Below are 25477 nucleotides of genomic sequence, written 5' to 3' on the forward strand. Positions count from 1 at the left end.
TCGCTAATGGCGGGTTTGGAATACCATCAGGATTCCGCGAGCGACTGCTTTCTGGTTCAACTAGGAGCTCCATTTCCTTTCTTTTCCTTCTTCGTCACTGAGTGGTCACACATATCGATATTTCCTCTTAGCACCGTAGTTGCGATCAGCTGATGCAAGACGTGAGCTGCCGCTCCCCTTCCATAGTTCCTGACCTACTCACCCAGATATGAATCGCACTGTCCCATTGGCTGTTTGTTTGAAGCTACTTCCGCGTATGACCTACTGACACATTTTCACTCTTTCTCTTGTCGCTCAAATGACAAAATGTAATTAAAAATGACTTTCCTTGTTATCCCATACCATCTTCTAATACGAAAGACCATTTAACTTCGACTTCTTCTCAAACAAAATCACTGTTAAAGCATGTGAGTCATCCTCTAAAACATTACGAGCACCAGGCTATCAGCTCAGCAGTAATTACTGGCAGCATTCAACTGTAATTTAGTCCTGCCAAACTACACGTTTCAGGAGACAACGCTGTCATCATCAGATTCTGAAACCTAGCTCATGAGTCTATCAGCACAATCGAGGCGTTGGTGTTGGGGCAGGTATTTTAGCGCTTTCGCGTCGTGGGCTAAGTTTTACAAATTGATGATGAGAGCATTGTTTCTTGAAACGCGTTGTTTAGCTGTATTTGGCATAGGGATACGGTTGCATGCTACGAACTGCTACTGTTAAAACACTACACCCTTTACCTCACATCTTTAAAATAGATTATACTAAATTATTATCAGTGCTATTTGTGTAAGTGCATGTGAGGTGAAGTAGTGAGCGGAAATTTTTGAAGAACTGAGTGAAAGCAATGCACTAAATAGTAGCTCATTGAAACACCAATCAGGGACACGAAACAGGACGGAAAATGTAAGTACAGAAACGTACATAACCTCTAACCTCGAAACAGCTCTCCACAAATACGCAATAATTTTCTTCATGGCTAGTTTGCAGACGAAAACGAGCACTAAAATCGATGTACAATAATACAGTTCAATTAGCGATGTAATTTTAAGGTGAGTGTCCAAACAAAACGAAGCAAATTGCAGATATTGTATTTCTTAGGCGTACAGTAGTTAAATTATTACAAATGTGATATTGTACTTTACAGAAAAATTTAACCCACAGAAGATGACAGATTGGCGTAGAAACATGACTGGGAAATATAAAATAAACTAATTGTGTTTGCATAAGGCTGATTTCCAAAACACCCTAGTTTTTTACAATCAGCTTATTTCACAATATACTAAATTATTATCAGCTTATTCCGCAAAATACTAAATTATTATCAACGTCGTTCCCAAAAGCTGCAGATCGCAGTCACATGGATACCACAACACACTGATTAGTTGCTGTCCATATATGCGCAACATATCCATGTACGGAGCAAACAGTTCTAAAGTTTACAAAGAGATGACTACGAGGGGATAAGATGTGGCTCCGTGACATTGAAATGTAATCTTTTAGCTTCGATAATAAGCAAATACGAGGCTCATGAATTCGCCATCATACTAACCAGACCGCTGTTCGTTTCAAACATTGAACATGGACTCAGATTAGCGATTCCTTTACATTCCCAGCAACTATTCCAGACACAAGGTAGTAAGGCAAAGTATTAAATATTGTTTAAGGGACAGTACTGGGCACCACCAAAAGAAACGGACGATAAACGTATTCCCAGAACAAAAATTTGTTGAAATGAATGCCATTGTATCCTGTGTTAACCATCTGCGTGTTGGCACAGAGGAGATTCTCCACGTAGTTAAGAACAGTTGTTACATATCCTTCAGCCCTCCTTCTCAGTCACTCGTACGAACACACCTTGCTGTCTTCGTTTGTGAATATATGCACGGGACAAGAGCTTTTGTAGCGTATGCACGTTGATGATGGATGCGGCGTTCAGCAATGGCTTTATATGTCCTCATACTGATAAATCCAAAAGGTTAATGCATGTGAACTGAGTGGCCGTTGAGTGTTCCATTCGTTATTAAATAATCCGGCTACGTGTGGTGTCCCATGAGTCTGTCACCCATTATTCCTGTCCACACACTTATACTAAAACGAACCTAATATACCGATCAGCAGCACATATTTTTAGAAGCCTTTAACAGTATGTTATCTGGCATGGTAATCTTGTAACATGAGATTTATCGGAAAACATTTGCAACACGCTATACTCCATATACGGCATGTGGTCTGTGCGAACCATTGTCCTTTCTGTGAATGAACCAGTGGCTGAAATTCGTCGTAATAACCCACTGAACAGTTTATGTTTGAGATATTATGCGACGTTTTGGATGCGGTTTGGTACACATGAGGCGGGCCAGTCGATGAACGATATAGATCATACTACGTAAGAAAACAGTATTTACCAATATCAATGTGGAATAGTGGGATTACGTACCAAAGTTTACTTTAATTAGTACTTAGTAGGAAATCAGTAACTACGCCGCCACCAACCCTTTAAAAAATCAAACTCCCATGTATAAAACAGCTTAAAAGTCTGAGTTAATACCTTGACTATTTGACGTTACGCAGGTAAGGAAGACAAAGTTCAGAAACGATTTGAAATTATGTTTGAGTTTTGTTGCAAATCGCTAAGTGCTCTCATAACCAAACATTGAATGAGTATAGCCTGCGGTAATTTGAGCTCTATTTTACGCAAACGCTAGTTTTTCACGTGTGTAAATGCTTATGACTCATATCTCCTGAACTGTGTAGGTACGTTCAGTGGTATATGTGGATTCTTCCTGCGAATGTGTTGCGAATACAATTAATAGTAAAGACGTTATAAGTTAAAACATAAAATCTGATGCTGAAGTTTTCCTAGATGAACATCGTAAATGTGGCAGTAAGCTTTAAACCTTTTTACTTTCATCATTTTGCGTGGGTATCAAAGAGATAAAAAACCGCAAAGCTTTGAAATAATGTGTAAAGTTTGTTGGAGGTCGCTAAGTGCACTCATTTTCAGGCAATACTTGACTTACATTGTTACCACTTCAACGCAAGATTGTCTCTCTTAGTGAGTGGATTATGACAGCATTTTAAATTTTTAAATTCGGGCAGAAAATATATGAAATAGTGAAAATATTTTGTTGTGTCTACAGGCCGTTAGATAGGCAACCTGCAATTAATGATGGAACAATCGACTTTTTTAAAAAATCGATTGGTAAGTCGATTGTTTTTTCGTTCAGGTGGTTTCTTCAGTAGAATGAAACAACCAAATGAAACTAGTCTACGCGGTCATGTCAGCTACATGAATATCTTCTGGTTTCATTCAGTGTGAGACAACCGACAGAAACAAGTCTCCGTCGTTTTCGGGTGTTATATGATGGTTTTCTCACTCACTGGGTTTGAGTGATTTTATTTACATACTTTTTCAGCGTTTTCGATTATACATGAACCATGACTACGGTTGATCACTTTTTTAGAGACAAATTATGTATTTTACTTCAAAGAGTTGTGAATAAAAAGTATATTTCTAAAAATAAGGAGCTGGCCGGGGTGGCCGAGCGGTTCTAGGCGCTACAGTCTGGAACCGCGCGACCGTTACGGTCGCAGGTTCGAATCCTGCCTCGGGCATGGATGTGTGTGATGTCCTTAGGTTAGTTAGGTTTAAGTAGTGCTAAGTTCTAGGGGACTGATGACCTCAGAAGTTAAGTCCCATAGTGCTCAGAGCCATTTGAACCATTTTTAAAAAAAATAAGGTACATTCAAAATGTACGAATTTTCGTACTTGTGGCATTAAATATCAAATTTTGGTTGGTTTTAAAAGTTTAATAATTGGTGCTGCACTGTAAATTTGTGTATATATAAATGAATATTCCATATTTAACACTTTTTCATTAGGTCGGTTTCTTGTGTGTTTTTTTCGGTACAAATTTTGCAGTTGATTTTAAACTAATTTCCCGATGAGCTAGAGATTTCAAACTTTCAGCACAGCTCAGAACTGGATGATACTGTAATATTAAATCGCTTTAGAGTCTGGTGTGTGGCGGAGGGCACTTTGTTTTTCGGTCTGTCTGCCCGTTCGGTATAAATTTTGCAACTAATTTTAAACTAACTTCCCGATAATCAATAGACTTGAAACTTTCAACTTAGCTCACAACTGGATGGCAATGCAATATTAACTCGCTTTCTTCCCTCGTACGTGATGGACAGTAGGTACTTGATGTACCACTTCTATTTCCCTGTTTTCTTGTCCCAGTCGCGAATATTCCCCACTTAAGAACAATTGCTACTAAGCTTCTTGATTCTCTCTAATTTTTCCAATCGCGGTCTTCTCGCAAGATATGCCTATGAGAAAGCAATATACTGGTTGACCCATTTGAAGAGAAACTGAAATAAACCTGAAGTTTACCACATGTCCTGCTGTAATCTCACCAAAATATTTGAAATCAACTGAAAAATTTCACACACACAAGACTAAAAAGCAGAAAATAACTATTTAAATAGAAAAACTTTTTAATATAACGCGTTTTTAAAACAGACTAATAAGTATTAAATAGTCTCTTCTAGCACCATACATATTCTCAAAGCCTTACAGATAGTCCTGAAAATTTGTGCTTGTGAATTTTTAATGGTTATGACACTACCTGTAAAACTGAAAACGTGGTAGCTGGTGACGTATTTTTCTGTACAAAAGATTTACCGTCCACATAAATAAATGGCTGAATATTAAAATGATTTTGTGTTTGTGGACATCATCACATACTGCCTATAAAACGGAATGCAAAGTGTCATTAAAACGAGGCAAGGTTCCTTTCTTGTTCTTATACCCTTAAGGAAATCAGTGCGCTCACCTTTGCAAACTTAGCTACGGCTGCAGTACGCCCGGATTTCCCCGGTTTGGTCCTAATTTTGAGTGTGTACAGAGGCGTGCTGGAGGGATTTTCAGGGGTAAACCTGGACCTTCTTTCGTGCCTGTGGAAGTTAGATTGATTGGAAATAGATTGTAATAAACATTAGATAAAATTCATTAGAGGAGGACTTAACTATAGATAGTTTCTTCGTTTTAGTCTCTTAAAAATGCAACGGCTGTACGCTTAGCCGCTCTCCTATACGTATGCACTATGTTCCAAAATTATCTTTACAACTTTGATCACGTATGTTTTAGAAATAGGAATAGGTAGAAAGGTCCGGTTTGCAGCATAATGTTCACACACTTCTAAAGCTGTTTTTTTTATGTTTCCCATGTTAGTTATTGACTGACCACCCTCTAGGAGCTGGCACGGTGTGTGGAATGATTTGTACAGACCAGGTCCGGCACCCATGTCCTGCCGAACACCACTGCATTTTTTTTTCTTCTGGCGGTACTTGCACGAGCTGTGAGCTCGCATTTGAGCAGCAATAGCGCACTTTTATGAGGACGTCCTTGGCCGGAAATGGAACTAAAATATCGCTTAGATAACTTGTGTGATACAAACGGTGCTCGTATTTAAGATGACCATCCGCCCCTCCGTCCCCCCTTTTTCGTGATAGTCACAATTTTTCTAGCTCAGCCTCGAATTGTTTCAAAAGTATTCGGGACACCTATTTGTTCCGGATTTAATAATTACGAAACGATTTATTCCAAATTGTATGTTCATTTCACATGTATTGGGTTGCTGTAACTGAAAGGGCATTTTCCCAAATGACTAATGTATGGAGCAGTGACAAAACGCAGTTTGTTGTAGAAACTACGAAAGCAATGTTAGTGACTAGAGTGAACTATTATGAAACTTGAGTTGAATGTTTTCATAAAGCTGTTGAAGAATACAGACATGGCGAAGAAAATTTACAGCACTGGTAAGTACTGTATGCCTGCTCACAATCCTTCATGTTTGAAGGTGTTAACAGAATTTAAATTATTGTACTTTTTGAAAAAAATTAAAGTGATAGTTTGCATTTTTAACGTTAGATTCAGACTTTTTTTGTATTATCAAAATTTTTAATGTGTTCCGAATAATAGCTCTAGAAAATATGATCAGCGTAACACATTGAACTGTGTTAAGCGGCTACTAGAACCTTAGGTGTATATGAACATTATGTCGTAAGCCGCTCTTTTCTACCATCCCAATTTCTGAAATACATGTGATCAAAGTCGCAAAGAAAATTTTCGAACATCCTGTATTTTCCATACTTCTTCATTGAGACAATGAGAAGCCGCCGACAACGGGCGATAGCATAGACTCCGACATCGCCCCGCCCGCCAGATAACTGAATGTCTTAAATGTCATTTGCCTTCTACTCATAATCCGAGCGGGGTAGCCGTGCGGTCTTGGGCGCCTTGTCACGGTTCACGCGGCTCCTCCCGTTGGAGGTTCGAGTCCTCCCTCGGGCATGGGTGTGTGTGGTGTGTGTGTTGTCCTTGGCGTAAGTTAGTTTAAGTTAGATTAAGTAGTGTGTAAGACTAGGGACGCTCATTTTCCTTGCTGCAGGTTAGTACTACGTCTGAATATGAACGTCTCTATAATGCGCTTTCACAGTTCCTTTTTACTCTCATGTGTAATTTATAACTGCTGATCGGTAGAAGGCGCGCGCCCACTGCACTGAAACGCAAGCGAGGAAACATTCCTCCCATCTTTTTCCCGCCCACCGCGGAACATCGTGCCCATCGGACAACTTATTGTCTACAGACTGTTTGTGGCCGGGAAAGTAATCCGATTTGACCCACACGTCCGGGGTCTTCAAAGTTTTTGTCTGGGGTCGGCAACTGAAGTGATGGCAGGCCAACCCCAGGTTGATTAGTTATGCGTTAATGGTGTCTGGAACAATTTAATGCCGGCAGTGGTGGCTCAGGGGTTCTAGGCGCTTCAGTCCGGAACCGCGCGACTGCTACGGTCCAAGTTCGAATCCGGCCTGGGGCGTGGATGTGTGTGATGTCCTTAGGTTAGATAGGTTTAAGTAGTTCTAAGTTCTAGGGGACTGATGACCTCAGATGTTAAGTCCCATAGTATTCAGAGCCATTTGAACCATTTGAACAATTTAATCCAAAACAGCATATGAATGAGTTTTCAATGATGAATAGAAAAATTACTCCATTCAGTTCAAAATTAAATGATCATGTATACTGCTTTTGTTAACTTTGGTATACCCCTGAGATACTTCACTTAGGACCAGCCTCTGCCAGTGTAACGACCACTGCTTTAGTTCAGATAAATTAAGTATTGCAAGCTGGTTTCACTCTGTAGAATGAATGGTTAGCTCGGTCAGCTAAAACACTAAAGAGCAGTTTCAGTGAGAAGAATGAATACATGGTTCAACTGACACAAAAATTACTGACTGTTTTCACTGGAAAAGAAAGAATGAATATTTCAGAGGTACAACGGTGTCGAATCATTCGATTCGACTGTTTCCGCTGACTGCTTTCACTCTAAAAAAAATAAATGAATAATAACCCAACCGACAAGTAAACCAGCCGGTCGGTATGGCCGAGCGGTTGTAGGCACTTCAGTCTGGAACCGCGCGACCGCTACGGTCGCAGGTCCGAATCCTGCCTCAGGCATGGATGTGTGTGATGTCCTTAGGTTGTTAGGTTTAAGTAGTTCTAAGTTCTAAGGGACTGATGACCTCAGCTGTTAAGTCCCATAGTGATCAGAGCCATTTGAACCATTTGACAAGTAAACCTGCAACCAACTGGCAGGAATGTTTTCATTCCATTCCTCCCACTTGCGCACAGTCCGATCCACGAACGATGACGGTTTACACATGTCGAGGCACGGATTTTTCTCAAATGGCTCAAATGGCTCTGAGCACTATGGGACTTAACTTCTGAGGTCATCAGTCCCCTAGAACTTAGAACTACTTAAACCTAACTAACCTAAGGACATCACACACATCCATGCCCGAGGCAGGATTCGAACCTGCGACCGTGGCGGTCGCGCGGTTCCTGACTGAAGCGCCTAGAACCGCTCGGCCACTCCGGCCGGCTTTTCTCAAATGATTTTACAGGAAGTATTCGGTAAAAAAATGCATTTTTGCTTTACTTATATGTCAGGTTCATGATGTTGTGCCCATCATTTAGTTAATGTTCGTAGTTATCGCGATATTTCCTGAATGTAAGACACTGCACGGCGCTAACGATTCCAAGCGACAGTTGCAGTACACGAATAAGCATTCTTTCCTCTTGAAGAATGTGTATGTCCTGCAAATTATGTCTCTCGCTAGGTCTGGCGGCACGCGCCTCCTGGCCCGTATTTAGTGTGAGGGCGCCACAGTGGAACACGTGGTTCCAGCGGGCAATAGCGGAGCCCCCGATAGAGTATTTAAGCGCCTGTCTCTCGCTCAGCCAGCTCCGCCGGCCCCACCCGCCTTATGCGGCTCTTTTCCAGACACGCCCCCTCCATAGACCGTCTCCTGAAGGAGGGTGCCCTCCTCTTCAACCGACGATACAAAGTCGACCCCTCCCGTTCCCCTCCTCAGTCCCTCCGCTGCCAGAGGTGTCTGCATTATAATGCACATACAACATCTGAGTGCCGCGAGGCCCCCACCTGCCCTCACTGTAAGCAAGCGCATTTCCTCTTCAGTCCCCTCCCTCCTGTAGTACCTGTAATCTCCCACATCCCACGTACTCCCAAAAATGTAAAGCCCGACCCCCTCCCACCACTCCTGAACTCACCATCCCTGTCCGCCCTCTGGACGCCCCCACCCCTCCTGGCAATTCCCTTCGTCCCCCCCCCCCCCACTGAGGATATCATCAGGTTCCTCACCATCATCCTCCAAAATGTTCACCCTTTCCAGCGTCCTCACACCCTCCAGGAGATATCCCTCGTCACCCGTTCCGTCTTCCACCTCAAAATGTATACCACCTACTCCCACAACCAGGCCCATTTTACCTTCTCCCGTCTCGACTCCCTCGTCTGAATCCCTGTCATGCGCGACAGCACCATATCCTGTTCAACAACATCTGTTCCCTTCCCACCAACAAGAACCTCTTCATGCACACCCTCACCACCCACCATGTGGTTGCCTTCCTCCTCAATGAAACCTTTCTTCAGCCCGACCACACCATACATACCTCGCCCTACCTCCTTCACCGCTCCGATAATCCCTTCCTGATAGCGCATGGCGGAGTTGCCATTGGTCACCACCGCCAGATCCCAGTTCGGCTCCAACCTCTACTTCCTGACCCCACTGAACATCTGATCCTTAGTCTCTTCTTCCCTGGCCTTACCATCACCTGCACCACCATCTATGTCTGCCCTAACGCCCCTATTCCGTTTGACTTTCTCTCCCACATTGACCATACCTTCTCCTCCTATGTGATTGCCGCCGACCTCAACATCCATAGTCGTTCCACCACCCAGTTACGGTGGTGGCATCGGTTCCTCTCCTCCCTCCATGGCGACCTTGTCCCCATTCCCCAGCACACCCACCCCTAATCCAACTCCACTCCTGATGTCATCCTCTCCTCCCCTAACCTCCTTGGCCGCATAACGGTGGATGTCCTGGACCCCATTGGTAGTGATCATCTCCCTGCCCTCACCATTTCAGACGGTCGTCGCCCCCACACTGACCCCCGTAATGAACCTCCCCCAAAGTACATCCATGATTATTCCCGTGCTGACTGGAATGCCTACTGGGATACCCTATCTACCCAGGTCGATGGCCACCCCTTCACCTACCACCACCCTGATGATGTTACCCATGCCGCCTCCTTTCTCCAGCAGACCTCGTCGCGATCCACCCTCACTGTCCTACCTCACCTCCACAGGCTGTCCTCCTCCTCCGTAAATCCCGCCGTCTCTACCGTGCCTTCCTCCACACGCGTGACCTGGACACACTACGACGCCACTGGCAACTCCAGCGACACATCCGAAACTTGCTCACGGCTAAGAAATGATGGGACTGGCGACAGACATGCACCCATTTAAATGCCACACTTCCTATAAACTCGTCCAAGTTCTGGTCAGCTTTCCACCACCTTACCGGATCTAAATACCCCCCTACTATCCTCTCCTTCATGATAATCAACCCTTCCCTGACAACCTTGGTAAGGCCAATCACTTTACCTCTTACCTCTCCGATGTCTTTACCATCCCCGACGATCCCCAGATCGATTACTCCCTCTTCCTGGATGTCTGCGATCGAACGTACACCTCTGTCCATCCCCTTGCACCTGGTTTCCAGTACTTGGACAGCATTGCACACCCCAAACTAAATGCTCCTATCACTACACAGTATCTCATCGCCACACTCTGCACAAAACGCAACACCATTCCTGGTCACGATTGTGTCACCTATCGCCACCTTCGTGAAGCTCCTGCCTCTTCCTTTCCACCCTGGCCAGGCTTTATAATGTAGTCCTGTCCACGGCTACTACCCCAACCTGTGGAAAACCTCCCGTATCCTGATGTTCCTTAAGCCCGGTAAACCGCCGTCCGCTGTCTCCTCCTACCATCCCATCAGCCTTATCTCAGTCTTCAGCAAGGTCCTGGAATCCATCCTAGCCCACCGCATCCACCAGCATCTCCGCCAGCACTGCCTTCTTCCCGTTGTCCAGTGTGGCTTCTGGCCATCCTTCTCTTCTGATCTTCTCCTTCACCTCACTCATCTCCTCTCCGAACAGCTCAATTCCCGTCGCTCCACCATCTTCCTCTCCCTTGACCTTGAACGAGCCTATGATCACATGTGGCATTCCGCTCACCTCTTCAAACTCCAAACCTTCGCCCTTCCTATTAACTACGTCTGTCTGATCGGCTCCTTTCTTTCCCAACATCCTTCCTACATCACCATCCATACCACAGATTCCTACACCTTTCTCCCCTCTGTCGGTGTGCCCCAAGGTTCTGTCCTCTCTCCTCTTCTGTACCTTTTGGATACGGCGGACATGCCGCTGCCTTCACCCCCCCCATCCACCTTCTCCTGTACTCCGATGACACTGCCTTCCTTGCCCTTGCCCCCACCCTGCAGCGCTCCCAACACCTTCTCCAATCCCATCTTGACTGGTTCACCGCTTGGTGCAACCAGTGGTTGCTTAAGGTCAATCCTTCCAAAACCCAAGCGATCATTGTAGGCAAAACCAACCCTTCCTTCTGCCTCCTCGATTTCTACATCACCATCTGTGGCTGTCCTATCGCCCTCACCCCCACCCTTAATTACCTTGGCGTCACCCTCGACCGTCGCCTCTCCTGAACCCCCACCTCCGGACAATCCAAACCTAGGCACGCTGCCGACTCTGTCTCCTCAAGCTCCTTTCTGGCCGTACGTGGGGTCTGGATCCCTCCACCATCCTCCATATCTATAAATCCCTCATTCGCCCTATCCTTTGCTACACCCACCATGCCTGGATCTCCACTCCCCCTACTTTTTACAAAAAATGGTTCAAATGGCTCTGAGCACTATGCGACTTAACTTCTGAGGTCATCATTCGTCTAGAACTTAGAACTAATTAAACCTAACTACCCTAAGGACATCACACACATCCATGCCTGAGGCAGGATTCGAACCTGCGACCGTAGCGGTCGCTCGGTTCCAGACTGTAGCGCCTAGAACCGCATGGCCACTCCGGCCGGCTACCTTTTACAAATCCCTTCAGATCCTAGAACGCCATGCTCTTCGCCTCGCCTATCACATCCGTCTCCCCTCCCCCACGCGGATCCTGTATGACCTTATTTCGTTCCCCCACCTCCTCCTATTCCTCGAAAGGATGCGGATCCTCTACACCTCCTGTAAACTCGATCCTCCTCACCTGCTGGTCTCCCCATCCTCTCCCGCCCCCATCCGCTGCCGCACCTGTATTCCCACATCCCACCTGCTCTTCATCTCTCCACTCTCCATACCCTCTCCCAAGGTGGCTTCCGCCAGCTACCCTTCCCTGATGATGCCCTCCTCCCCTCCATCTACCCCTTCTACCAAATTTGATCCTCCCTCCCTCTTCCTGTGTTTTTTCCTATGGGCACCCTCTCTCCCTTCTCTCCCCCTTCCCTACCTCCTCCCCACTTCTCCTCCGGGCTTCCCCTACCCCCATACCTCCATTCCTCCTACCATCTCCTCTGCCATTGGCATCTTTGCTCTCCCCTCTCACTCCCCCACCCCCTTCTTCACCTCTTGGCAGGTCCCCGGACTCGTACAAGTTACGTGGACATTCGCGCGCCGGAGATCATCGCCATCAGTTTCTCGTGTGTGTGCCATCGTGTTTGTGTTTAGTGTTCTTCGCCGTCACGCTCCTACGTTTACCTGTGCCGTCGAAGTCGTCAGTGTTTGTGCGCCGTGCCGACAGTTTTTAGTGTGTTTTTCGTCGAGTGTGAACGGCTTCTTGTTTTTTTGTTTTCTGTGTCTACTGATTTTTGCCCGCCACTTTGTTCAGACTTTTCCGTGTCTTCTTTATATTTTTTCATTGTCAAACCTGTGGCTGAAGAGCGGCGTAGGATGCTGCTGCAAGCCCACCTTCTGTAAAGGTGTTAAAATAACAATAAAGGAAAAAGAAAGCTCAGCCAGCGAGTCTAATCGTTGCGTGAGTCTTGACACATCGTGTGTTTATCGTTCTTTGTTTTCATTAGTAGTGGACGTTTTGGATTCGTTTGGTTGTCTTTGTCACTCCGTTGCTTCTTGCGTGTTGTCTTCGTAAGGTCTCTCTCCATCGTCCGTCGTTGTTTCATGTCGGTCCTTTCCGTTCGTTTGTTTGTTCGCGGGTCGCTCTCCGTTCGGTCCCGCCGCGCTTTCTCGGCCACCCCGCGACCGTTCCGGTCGTGGTCACTACAGGTTACAACAGCCACCATCAGCGATGACAATTCACAACAAATGGAATAGAAATTCACTAAGGAACTCGCTACGATAACGTTTAATGCTTGTAAGCCTCTTCCTTCGTGGATGAGTTACGTTTCGTTAAGATTGTTCCTATGAATCTCAGCATGGCATCTGCTTTCCCTGCTGTTTGTTTTACGTGCTCACTCCACTTTGATTGCTCTGAATGGTTACTCCAAGATATTTTACGCTGCACACTGTTACAAGCTATCTGCCATCAACAGTGAAGTTGTACTTTAGTTGATTTCTTTTTCCTATGCAAGCGCAATATGTTACATTTATTTACGTTTAGGGTCAACTGCCAAAGCCTGCACCATTCATCAATCTTCTGCAGGTCGTTTTGTAAATCGATGCTGGCTTCTGTTGTTGCTACTTCCTTACAGACAACTGTATCATCGGCAATAAGTCTTAAGAAGCCTTCGACGCTTTCTACTGGATCATTTATATACATTGTAACCAGTGACGACCCTGTCACACTTCCATGGGGTACTTTGGAAATTACCTTCCCATCTGTCGATTTTGTTCCGTTAAGAGCGACGAGTTGAGTTCTGTTTGCCTGTCTTGAATCTAGTCGCAAATCTGCTCCTATAATCGATAAGCTCATATTTCTTTCCATTAAACGGCAGTGCGGGAGAAAGTGTCAAATGCGTTTCTGAAGTCAAGGAACATGGCCTCAATCTGTCTACAGCGCTGTATGTCTCACGGAGGAACAGTTTCGCAAACATCTGTTTGCGGATTCCATGTTGATTTTTGAACATAAAATATGTGACATTACTGAGCATGCTACGTAATTGCTTCAACAATGACTTCAGTATGAATATGCATGGATGTGGAATAGGAAAATCTATGTGGCTAATAGCGTGAATAATTATTGTAAGTAATAAATTACTTTCTCGAATCATACAGAAGAATGAGTATTCATACCTTTAGAATGAGGACAATCCGACTCATTCGCTTTAGAATTTCTAAAGACTGCGTTTCGTCAAGCACCAAGTCCTGAAAAAGGAGAGAAAAGTCATAAATGCACTGTGCAGAAGATTATACAACAAACAGACGTAAGAATTCGCGCAGTGATACAAAATGTGACACAAGATAATAAAATTATTTGCTGAACTAACAACTGGATAACTTAGAGATGAATTTTCGTATAAACACTCTCTTGATAATCATAATGCTGATTTCTGTGGAATGTAGTAACCTACCCACATTTGGTGTTTAATCAACAGGGTTTTATGTTCGTTGCTGAAATAAACACCGAGATGAACGTTTGTGTGGCAGTAATTCTCAGCTCTAGAAATTGCTGTCGCAGCAGGTGACAGTAAAATACCACAATAAGTAGGATTTCAGGGCAGCAGTCTAGCCGTCAAAATACCTGTCATTTGGGAAATTGTGTCAAGGAATGAGACTACACTCACTCTCTCTCCCTCTCCTATGTCGTGTGGCGGCTTCGCCTCCGGTTACGCGACCTACCTGTCGCCGATGATAAAACTGTAATCGCAAGCGCTGCTGTTCTCTAGAATTTATTGATTTCCTTCCTGGTACGGATCACGTATTGATGAGCGATCTTCAAGTATTGGTCTAATAAGAGCTTTGTAAGCCACCTCGTCCGTGCGTGGACTACACTTCCAGGGGGTCCTTCTCTGTACAGAATGAATTTGCCTGGGATGCCTGTTTTAATTCTTACAGTGTTAGGTATTGAAGTGTAACCCAAAACACAGAGCATCGTGCATGCGAGTGAAAAACCTCATGCTGTCTCTAATAGGACTACACCATGTGCACAACAGTCAGGAAAACTGCCTAGGAGTCTTCGCATCGACGCTCTTTAAGCGATACGGTTTCATTTTACTAACATAGTAAAATTTCATGGTAACTAGATACAAATGAAATGGGATTTTTTTTTCAGGATTACTGTGTCATTTTGGAGAGATTCGTAACTGTTGAGGATAAGGCTGAATACTCGCGTTCGAACGAGCTCGAGATTCCCCGATAGACTTTAGCGTTCGATACAGTATTGACCTTGTTCCAACAATCTCGTGACATTTGACTTGGGCGGCTCAAGTGCAAGGTATACGCAAGAAACTACGAACTAGCCACATCAGTAAGCTATGGCTCTGCATAAATTTCACAATTTCGTGAAACAGTGGATGAAACAGTATTAAATCCTATCACTTCGCAAACTCCTATTCTATTTGAACAAATTTACAATACGAGTTCTTATACAGTGTGCATGGATATATAAACATTTGTACCTTTTAAGTTAAGGCAACAGACAAAGACGAAAATATTTTCCTCCAAAAAAATTGCTTGACGGAACCCAATATAACATTAGTTGATTATGAGAGGCTTTAATGATTTACTAAGTAGGTTGCAAATGAGCAGTTCAATCCCTGCTCACATATTTGAATTACAGATTGAAACCTTCACGAAATTTTAATCAGTTTGAAAACAAGACGACAGCATTCAGATGAAATAATTAAGACGACTAATCAGGAATTAAATGTCGTATAAACGAACTGTATCGTAATAAAGTGATGGTAGTTTTTATCGTGGGAGTAAATACAGTGGAATGACCCGTCTTGAAGATAGTTCCATCAGACCTCACTAGATCGCGGGACGAGCGAAAGCTCGAGAATTACACAGACTGTTATTGCAATCATTTATTTATTTATTTATTAGTTGCCGTTGTTACGCGTGATCTGTGTTGTAGAAGATATTTCGGTCCGTGTTTCACAGTTATTTTTATTGTTAAAATCCATAGTGCGGTATAAACGCTAAGACAGGTCGTTGTGACAGTATTATCAAAAGATCGAATAGAACCCGAGATTCCCGAAAGTTGACATAAACTGTTCGAACATTTCGAGTCGTGTTCAAGCACGGCCATAGTAGAGGGTTGTAAATAGATAATATGTGGTTAATCTCTGGACTCTGAATCGTTATATTTTTGCCCTAAGCAAGTATCTTTGGTTGTAATATGGAGTTACGATGTAAATGGTGCATTATGTGCTAATCCACGACACAGTACCATGTGTAATATGGCGTCAAAAAACAGGAATCAGAGACATAATACACTGAAGACGCAGCTGGAAGATGAAGGATGATTTTCGCGTTTGACATGCTTGAACTGAGGTAAGGGCACAAGTAACAGGGAGCCTCTCCGTCGGTTCTAGGTCCCCGGTTAACATACAATACAATACAATACAATACAATACAATACAACAGGCAGCAATGCCGCGCCTTCATTCGTTTGATCCAAATGTTTCTATCTTTAGTCGCTTTTGTGCGTCGCGTAGCGGCCCCTAGACCAACAATTATAGTGGGCAAGAATACTGTTCAGTATATTGAGGGTTGGCTCCAGGCAGTACACTGATATTACGCAAACTTCGCATCAAAATTCAAGAGTTGCAAACATGGCGGATATGGAGGCCAGTTGTTGTTTGGAGTCTGGGCTGCCTTTGCGTTCGCGGAGAAAAGACGAAACTTAGATGAGTGCAGGAGAGGTATGAGAAGAGAAGAAAACTGACGCATGAAAATCTGCTACTAAATGAGGACTGGTTGACGTAATTTTGCAGATGTTTAAAGGACACTCACTTGGCTGACGTAATTTTGCAGGTGTTCAAAGGACGGTCACTTGTGAGACCGTGGGATTAGCCGAGCGGTCTAGGGCGCTGCAGCCATGGACTGTGCGGCTGATCCAGGCGGAGGTTCGAGTCCGCCTTCCTACAATTTGTCCGCAATGAATTTAACTTCTTTCCTAATTGAAGTGTACCTTCTTCCGGATAAATTCCTCTATACTTGGACAACAACTGATCGTACTGCTCGCATTTCCTCTGAAGGTTACTATGTTATTCGCGCAAACTAAGCTGACACTCAGCGCGGTGGCTGATGGTAGCGACTGTAAATGGAAAATCTCTTCCATCAGCCACCGCGCTGATTGTCAGCTTAGTTTGCGCGATTGTTCCTCGTTTGATTTTACGTACAATACGGCTTGCGAACATCCATATACTTCCAATAATTCTAAAATCAACGTGCGTTCGAAGCTAATTCAGGTAGAAATACACTTATGATGTCGGCGGCATTTGCGCTGTGTGCTGCTGTTGGTAACTGTTTGTACGGTCAATATTAATGGGATGTAGGGAAGTGAACACGATGAGTCGGACGTTTAGACAAGGTGGTGAAACTGATGAGAAAACAGTTTTCGATAAACGGCATCATCAGTTGGAGTGTATGAAATTACGTGGCGGAGTAATGGAATATATTGTGAATCTAAACTGTACACTTAGGAGCCGGCGAGAGTGGCCGAGTGGTTCTAGGCGCTACAGTCTGGAGTCGCGCGACCGCTACGGTCGCAGGTTCGAATCCTGCCTAGGGCATGGATGTGTGTGATGTCCTTAGGTTAGTTAGGTTTAAGTAGTTCTAAGTCCTAGGGGACTGATGACCTCAGAAGTTAAGTCCCATAGTGCTCAGAGCCATTTGAACCATTTGTACACTTAGGTTCTTGCGTAACTACAACATATCAACAAAGATAAAAAAAATATTTATTAGGGGAAAGATCGTGTTGTTACAAATTTTTGCACATTGGTAGGACCGAGTGTCAAGAACAACATATTAAAAATCCTGACTGGTGGGGTGTGAGCGTTGGGATAAGGATGGATTTGAAGGTAACTTTTTTATTTTTTTCTCAAATAACTCGAAAAACGCGGCTTCTAGCGAAACTGTTTCCCTATACAAATTTAAAGTAATTTAAGTTCCCTACGAAAAATATCGTATCTTTTTTTTCTCTGGGATTAACAGTTCCCACTTTCAGGTGATGCAAAAATCGCAAGATATTAAAAAATATTGTTCTAACGCTATAAAATTAATATTAATCTTTAAACGAAGCGAGTTAACACAATTAATGTGTGTATCACACATAAGTGCAGTGGAGTCGTATTAAGGGATAAATTGTGTTCCATGGTGGTCTAGGGCGCCTCGCCGTGGTTGGTTCGCGCGGCTCTCCCCGTCGGAGGTTCGAGTCCTCCCTCGGGCATGAGTGTGCGTGTTGTCCTTAGCATGAGTTAGTTTAAGTTAGATTAAGTAGTGTGTAATTCTAGGGACCGATGACCTCAGAAGTTTGGTCCCATAGATACTTACCATACCACAAATTTCCAGGGATATGATAGGGTGGAGCAGGGGGGGGGGCACATGTGTGGGAAGAGTCGCTGGGTTACTTTCATGCGTTTCCCTCTCACAGGCTTGCAAACTGGAGGTGGAGCAAGTAATTCCTTACTCAGTCTACCCCACTACGTAACAAGAAACAACAACAGAATGCTTCACAAAGTTATACGGGTCCTCCACGGCGCGCCTTATGAGTTACTGGCGACGCAATGCGCACACATGTCCGGGGAGTGTTTATGTTGTACAAAATGCGTTAACACAACATGGAATGCAGATATGAGTTACTAATAACACTAACGCAGGTAATGCGTGTGGTCAGAACTTACGTGAATCTCTGCACACTGTCCTACACTGCTAGAAGAGATATTTAGTCTGAATCAGCCTGTACAGCAACTGTAGTGGTCTCTTGGAAATGCAACTTCTCCCACGATGAGCGCTGCTCGCTTTTCAATTTACAGACAGACTACACCTCCCCGGCATTTGCCCTCCAGTTCTCTTTTCTGACTAGACAAGATAACTTTACTGAGCTCGTGTTTATTTAGTGGAATTATTTTCAGTTGACTGAGCACTTATTTGTGGGTTGTTAAGTGAATTATTATGTAAAAAAGCTTAACAGCTGGAGCTGTCAAATGTCTACCGCACCGGCGAGCCTGTCCCAAGTGTAACATGCTATCGACATGTGTTCGAAAATGGCGATATTTGTCACTGACTGGAATACTTTTCACAGCATGAGGGATATCTAATGCATGCCCCAGTCTCAGTTCTTCCAACATCTGAAAAGACCCAGAGGCTTAAATTACATCCCTCTATAACAGAAATAGGTCACGTAGGTGCCATAGAACTTCAGATATTTCAGTATAGGTCAGGTAATGGGCTACAGCAGATGGTTCTTCTAAATTTTAACATGATCAGTCCCATTCCATCGAATATATTCACACCCATCTTGTAAGATATACTGTGGATGTGTGGTAAGTGTATCAACTCAGTGCAGCCCTCTCTACAAACGTGCCCTCTCCCCTTCCCCCGGACACGTAGCCAATGATGCATAAGACACATTCTGGAGGGTAGGCACAACTTGGTGAAAAACCCTGTAGTTTTTTCTTGCAACATAGTTGTGTATGTAGAGTAGGGAATCACCTGCTGGATCTTCCGTTTGCAGACCTATGCAGCAGTAAGTGCAGAAGTACATGAAAGAATCCAGTAACCTACCTTAATATGGCACTGCTGCACTTAGACGTGGTTCACATATTTAATACTTGTTTTTAACCCACTTCATTTAACGATGAACATTAATTTTATACATTTAAAAAATATTTTTAATAATCTGCAATTTTCTAGCCTGTGCATTGTGGAAACTATTAGTCCTAGAAAAAATTAATATGGCCTTTTCAGGAACTTTAATTTAGTTTAATTTTCTACTGGGAAATATTGTCGCTAGAAGCCGCAGTTTCGGGGTTATTCGAGTAAAATAAAAAAAAGTGACCTTTAAACAATTCCCCTCCCGCCCCGTCCCCAAGACTCACACTTCACCGTTCAGAGTTTTTAGTATGTTGTTCATGGGACTCCCTCCCAGCATTGTGCAAGAATTTACGACTACACAATTCTTCTCCCCCAATTATCCATCACTGATTGGACTAAATCGGGACATTTCGAAAATGTCCCATAAAAAAAAACGGTTTCGAACAGTCCAAGAAAGCCTGTCATATTTCGAGGAACATAAAGTAGAAGACCCTCCCCCGGGAACCATGGACCTTGCCGTTGGTGGGGAGGCTTGGCTGCCTCGGCGATAAGGTAGCCGTACTATAGGCGCACCCACGGCAGAGGGGTGTCTGTTGAGAGGCCAGACAAACGTGTGGTTCCTGAAGAGGGGCAGCAGCCTTTTCAGTAGTTGCAGAGGCAACAGTCTGGATGATTGACTGATCTGGCCTTGTAACATTAACCAAAACGGCCTTGGTGTGCTGGTACTGCGAACGGCTGAAAGCAAGGGGATACTGCAGCCGTAATTTTTCCAGAGGGCGTGTAGCTTTACTGTATGGTTAAATGATAATGGCGTCCTCTTGGGTAAAATATTCTGGAGGTAAAATACTCCCCCATTCGGATCTCCGGGTGGGGACTACTCAGGAGGACGTCGTTATCAGGAGAAAGAAAATTGGCGTTCTGCGAATCTGAGCGTGGAATGTCAGATCCCTTAATCGGGCAGGCGGGTTAAAAAAATTGAAAAGGGAAAGGGATAGGTTAAAGTTAGATATAGTGGGAATTAGTGAAGTTCGGTGGCAGGAGGAACAGGACTTCTAGTCAGGTGAATACAGGGTTATAAATACAAAATAAAATAGGGGCAATGCAGGAGTAGGTTTAATAATGAATAAAAAAAATAGGAGTGCGGGTCAGCTACTACGAACAGCATAGTGAACGCATTATTGTAGCGAAGATAGACACGAAGCCCCCGCCTACCACAGTAGTAAAAGTTTATATGCTAACTACCTCCGCAGATGGCAAAGGGCTTGAAGAAATGTATGATAAGATAAAAGAAATTACTCAGATAGTGAGGGGAGACGAAAATTTAATAGTCATGGGGAACTGGAATTCGATAGTAGCAAAAGGAAGAAAACGAAAAGTAGTAGGTGAATATGGAATGGGGGTAAGGAATGAAAGAGGAAGCCGCCTGGTAGAATTTTGCACAGAGCATAATTTAATCATAACTAACACTTGGTTTAAGAATCATGAAAGATGGTTGTATACGTGGAAGAGACCAGGAGACACTGAAAGGTTTCAGATACATTTTACCGGGTGGAGAAAAATTATGTCATACAATTTTAACCCTGGATAGCTGATGTCAGTAGGAACCAAAATGACTAGCGTTGTGTAAGTCGACAACGCACCATTTTTAAACTACGGAAACTTGGCGCCACGCGCTCTGATTGGCCGTGGGATTGCCCTGTTGCCGTTCGTTGGATGACGGGCAGCACTATGGTTGTTGCATCACACAAACAAACGTCCCCTGCCCCGTCACTGTCCCAACGTGATACTCACACGTGTCGAATAGGTCACGTCAGAGACCAACCGGAGTGCGTGGCACCAAGTTTCTGTAGTTAAAAAATTGTACGTTGTCGACCTACACAACATTAGTAATTTTGATCCTACTGGCATCAGCTATCCAGAGTTAAAATTTCGTGACACAATTTTTCTCCACCCTATATAATGGTAAGACAGAGATTTACGAACCAGTTTTTAAATTGTAAGATATTTCCAGGGGCAGATGTGGACTCTGACCATAATCTATTGGTTATGAACAGTAGATTAAAACTGAAGAAACTGCAAAAAGGTGGGAATTTAAGGAGACGGGACCTGGATAAACTGAAAGAACCAGAAGTTGTAGAGAGTATCAGAGAGAGCATCAGGGAACGGTTGACAGGAACAGGGGAAAGAAATACAGTAGAAGAAGAATGGGTAGCTTTGAGAGATGAAATAGTGAAATCAGCAGGGGATCAAATAGGTAAAAAGACGCGGATTAGTAGAAATCATTGGCTAACAGAAGAGATAATATAAAAATGCAGTAAATGAAGTAGGCAAAAAGGAATACAAACGTCTCAAAAATGAGATCGACAGGAAACGCAAAATGGCTAAGCGGGGATGGCTAGAGAACAAATGTAAGGATGTAGAGGCTTCTGTCACGAGGGGTAAGATAGACACTGTCTACAGGAAAACTAAAGAGACTCTTCGATAGAAGTGAACCACTTCTATGAATATCAAGAGCTCAGATGGAAAACCAGTTCTAAGCAAAGAAGGGAAAGCAGAAAGGTGGAAGGAGTATATAGAGGGCCTATACAAGGGCGATGTACTTGAGAGCAATATTATGGAAATGGAAGAGGACGTAGGTGAAGATGAAATGGGAGATATGATACTGCGTGAAGAATTTCACAGAGCACTGAAAGACCTGAGTCGAAGTAAGGCCCCGGGAGCAGACAATATTCCATTAGAACTATTGATAGCCCTGGGAGAGCCAGCCCCGACAAAACTCTTCCATGTGGTGAGCGAGATGTATGTGATTGGCGAAATATCATCAAATTTCAAGAAGAATATAATAATTCCAATCCGAAAGAAAGCAGGCGTTGACAGGTGTGAAAATTATGGAACTATCAGTTTAATAAATCACGGCTGCAAAACACTGACACGAATTCTTTACAGAAGAATGAAAAAACTGGTAGAAGTCGACATTGGGGAAGATCAGTTCGTATTCCGTAGAAAGGTTGGAACACGTGAGACAATGCTAACGCTACGACATATCTTAGAGGATAGATTAAGGAAAGGCAAACCTACGTTTCTAACATTGGTGGACTTAGAGAAAGCTTTTGACAGCGTTGACTGGAATACTCTCTTTCAAATTTTGAAGGTGGTAGGGGTCAAATACAGGGAGCGAAAGGCTATTTATAATTTGTACAGAAACCAGATGGCAGTTATGAGAGTAGAGTGGAATGAAAGGGAAGCAGTGGTTGGGAAGGGAGTGGGACAGGGTTGGAGCCAATCTCCGATGTTATTGAATCTGTATACTGAGCAAGCGGTGAAGGAAACAACAGAAAAATCTGGAGTATGAATTATAATCCATGGAGAAGAATTATAAACTTTGAGGTTTGCCGATGACAATGTAATTCTGTCAGAGACAGCAAAAGACCTGAAAGAGCAGTTGAACGGAAAACAGGTGATGCTGAGGGAATTAGATTAGAAAAATAGGAAATTTGTGTTTAGGTCTTATGGGACATAGGGGGGGGGGGGGGGGGGGGGGACCGCGCAAGGCTACCTCGCATGGGAGTTTGATTAGGAAATGAGACACTTAAAGTAATAGGTGAGTTTTGCTATTTGGCGAGCAAAATAACTGATGATGGCCGAAGCAGAGATGACATAAAATGTAGACTGGGAATGGTAAGAAAAGCGTTTCTGAAGAAGAGAAATTTGTTAACATCTAGTATAGATTAAAACGCCGGGAAGTCTGTTCTAAAAGTATTTGTATGAAGTGTAGCGATGTATGGATGTGAAACATGGACAAGTATTTTAGACAAGAGGAGAATAGAAGCTTTCGAAATGTGGTGCTACAGAAGAATGCTGAAGATTAGATGGGTAGATCAGGTAACTAATGACGAGGTACTGAATAGAATTGGGGAGAAGAGGAATTTGTGGCACAACTTGACTAGAAAAAGGGATCGGTTGGTAGGACATGTTCTGAGGCATCAAGGGATCAGAAATTTAGTACTGGAGGGCAGCGTGGAGGGTAAAAGTCGTAGAGGGAGACCAAGAGATTAATACACTAAACAGATTGAGAAAGGTGTAGGGTGCAGTAGTTACTTAGAGGTGAAGAAGCTTGCACAGGATAGAGTAGCATGGAGAGTTGCATCAAATCAGTCTCTGGACTGAAGACCACAACAACAACAACAACAATAACAATGCAAGGAATACATACGAAAACCAGTGGTAAACTTTGTAATCCGTAATAGCCAGATAAGTGACCATCAGTCTCACACAATCCATGTCGAAAACAAAAGTAATCAATCTTCCACCCTAACAAGTTATTAGATTCAGCGATTCTCATTGGCTGCTGTATACCATCACCCGATTGGCTGCAACCAACGGGAAAGAATTTCCAACAGCAGCACGCAGCAAAAGAGCCGTCGTCACCAAAACTGCACACAAAAATAAACAGTTTGGCATACGGGACTGAGCTGACAAAGATACGTAATATTACCCGGAAAAAATGAACTCGAACCAGTTCGCCCAGTAAAAATCTAATCTCAGTAGATCTGTCAATATATTGTACAATATACAAACTTCAACCCTATCGTATACGTACAATAATATTGACAGTCTAGGGGCCGCTTTAATTCTAGAAGCTGCTTGTGTTGACTGCTTATATTACAGCATTACGTGATTACTCGCGCCCTATAGTAGTTAAAGTTGTAATTACTGACAAAGATGCGACTGCAAAAATTACAAAGTATGCGGAAGAATGAAAGGATCTTAGTATCTACATTTATTACATCAACAGACGAAAGCAGTTCAGAAACAGTCTATGACGAGACTAAAAGATCCGTTGGGTTCTTTTGCGAGCTTTTGACCCCGCAATCCAGGAATTTTCTTCCGAACCGTAGTATGACGCTGAAGTCATAAAATGTCAAGAATATATCAACATCCACAAAAAGGCAACTCGGAAGGCGACAGGCATGATAATGACGATGATGATCATCATCATAGGCATCAAGAATTTGACCTATTGGCCTGTTGCGCCTCAGAAATGGGCAAAGGATAGTTAATAGTTTGTTTTCCTCTGGGATTATACTGCAGAGGAATTTTCGTGGGTCCGGTCTTCTGTACGCAGAACATGATGTCTCCACTTTATTGTGTATTTTTTTTTACACAAGTGAGCGAGTCCATACTTAATCACTGTGTAATTTCAATATTCTTCTTGTCATGTAGCTACATATCGGAGGAACATCATTTCACACGATTAAGTTTTTCTTATTTGGTCAGAAGTCCAGCCTTCGCATTCGTGCAATAATAAAGGGGGAGCCACAATTTTGTATTGTTTGGGTGGGGGTTTCCTTCGAGCGATACGTTCTAGTATTCGTCGCATTGTACCACGGGAATGCCTAAATTTTTGAAGCTTCACTTCAGCATAGTCTCATTTTGTATACTTTGTATATAATTGACCTCAGATATTTAAATTCACTTATTTGTCGAGTAATCACAAATTTTACTCACATTGGTTCTAATACTCGAATTGCTATGACTTTTGATTTCATTTTCGGAATTGCGTACTATAACGTCATCGTCATCAAACAGCCATCGTGGCGCAGAATAGTAAGGGAAAGGAATTAGAATTTTTTTGTTAAAAAATCGTCTGCATTGCTATAGGCAATGTGAAGCACAGTTAAGACAGAGTCTGAAGAGGAAACGAACCAGTAATGTCACAAGTGGGTCAGACCTAGACGCCAATTCCAACACCGCTTCCAACTGCCAAGCGCCGAATACAAACTCAGCAGAAAGGTGACGGAGACAGAAAACCAAAGCTGAGACAGAAAGATCTGTTCGTTAGCGCGTAAGACGTGACACAAGAAAAACAAGTAATACGTCCTACGCCAGACCTGATGCAGTAGTTAATAGGCTGTTATGGGTTGTTAATTGAAGGTAGCAGAACGAGGATCGCCGACGGTAGAGAAAAAGCGGGACACATTCGGTCATGACGAACCGAACTTCACATAAAATCCCCACCCTAGTCCCTTTAAATACCTCAGTTTTCCAGCTCTAAGTTTTTGAGTTGATCGTTGGGATCGACGACATTCACAGTAATAGCACTCGGTTCCGTGATTAGAACATCTACATCTATTTACATGATTACTCTGTAATTCACAATTAAGTGACTGGCATAGGTTTCAACGAACCATCTTCAAGCTATTTCTCTACCGTTGTGATCTTCTGATGTCTTTACAAGACAATAACTGACAGTATCAACTGCAAACAATCTAAGAGGGTTGCCCAGATTGTCTCCTATGTCTTTTATGTAGACCAGGAATAGCAG

General features: G+C 43.5%; 1 protein-coding gene across 1 annotated transcript in view; it reads right to left on the reverse strand.

Annotated features, from left to right (window-relative positions):
- LOC126412292 (tryptophan 2,3-dioxygenase) overlaps positions 1-25477 on the reverse strand; it is a 419586-nt gene that overhangs the window by 153420 nt on the left and 240689 nt on the right. The window contains exon 4 of the mRNA XM_050081805.1: positions 13684-13755. Within this exon, the coding sequence (XP_049937762.1) occupies positions 13684-13755 (72 nt within the window). The remainder of the gene's footprint in view (positions 1-13683; positions 13756-25477) is intronic.

The sequence above is a fragment of the Schistocerca serialis genome, chromosome 7, assembly GCF_023864345.2.
Source record: "Schistocerca serialis cubense isolate TAMUIC-IGC-003099 chromosome 7, iqSchSeri2.2, whole genome shotgun sequence".
Classification (NCBI taxonomy): domain Eukaryota; kingdom Metazoa; phylum Arthropoda; class Insecta; order Orthoptera; family Acrididae; genus Schistocerca; species Schistocerca serialis.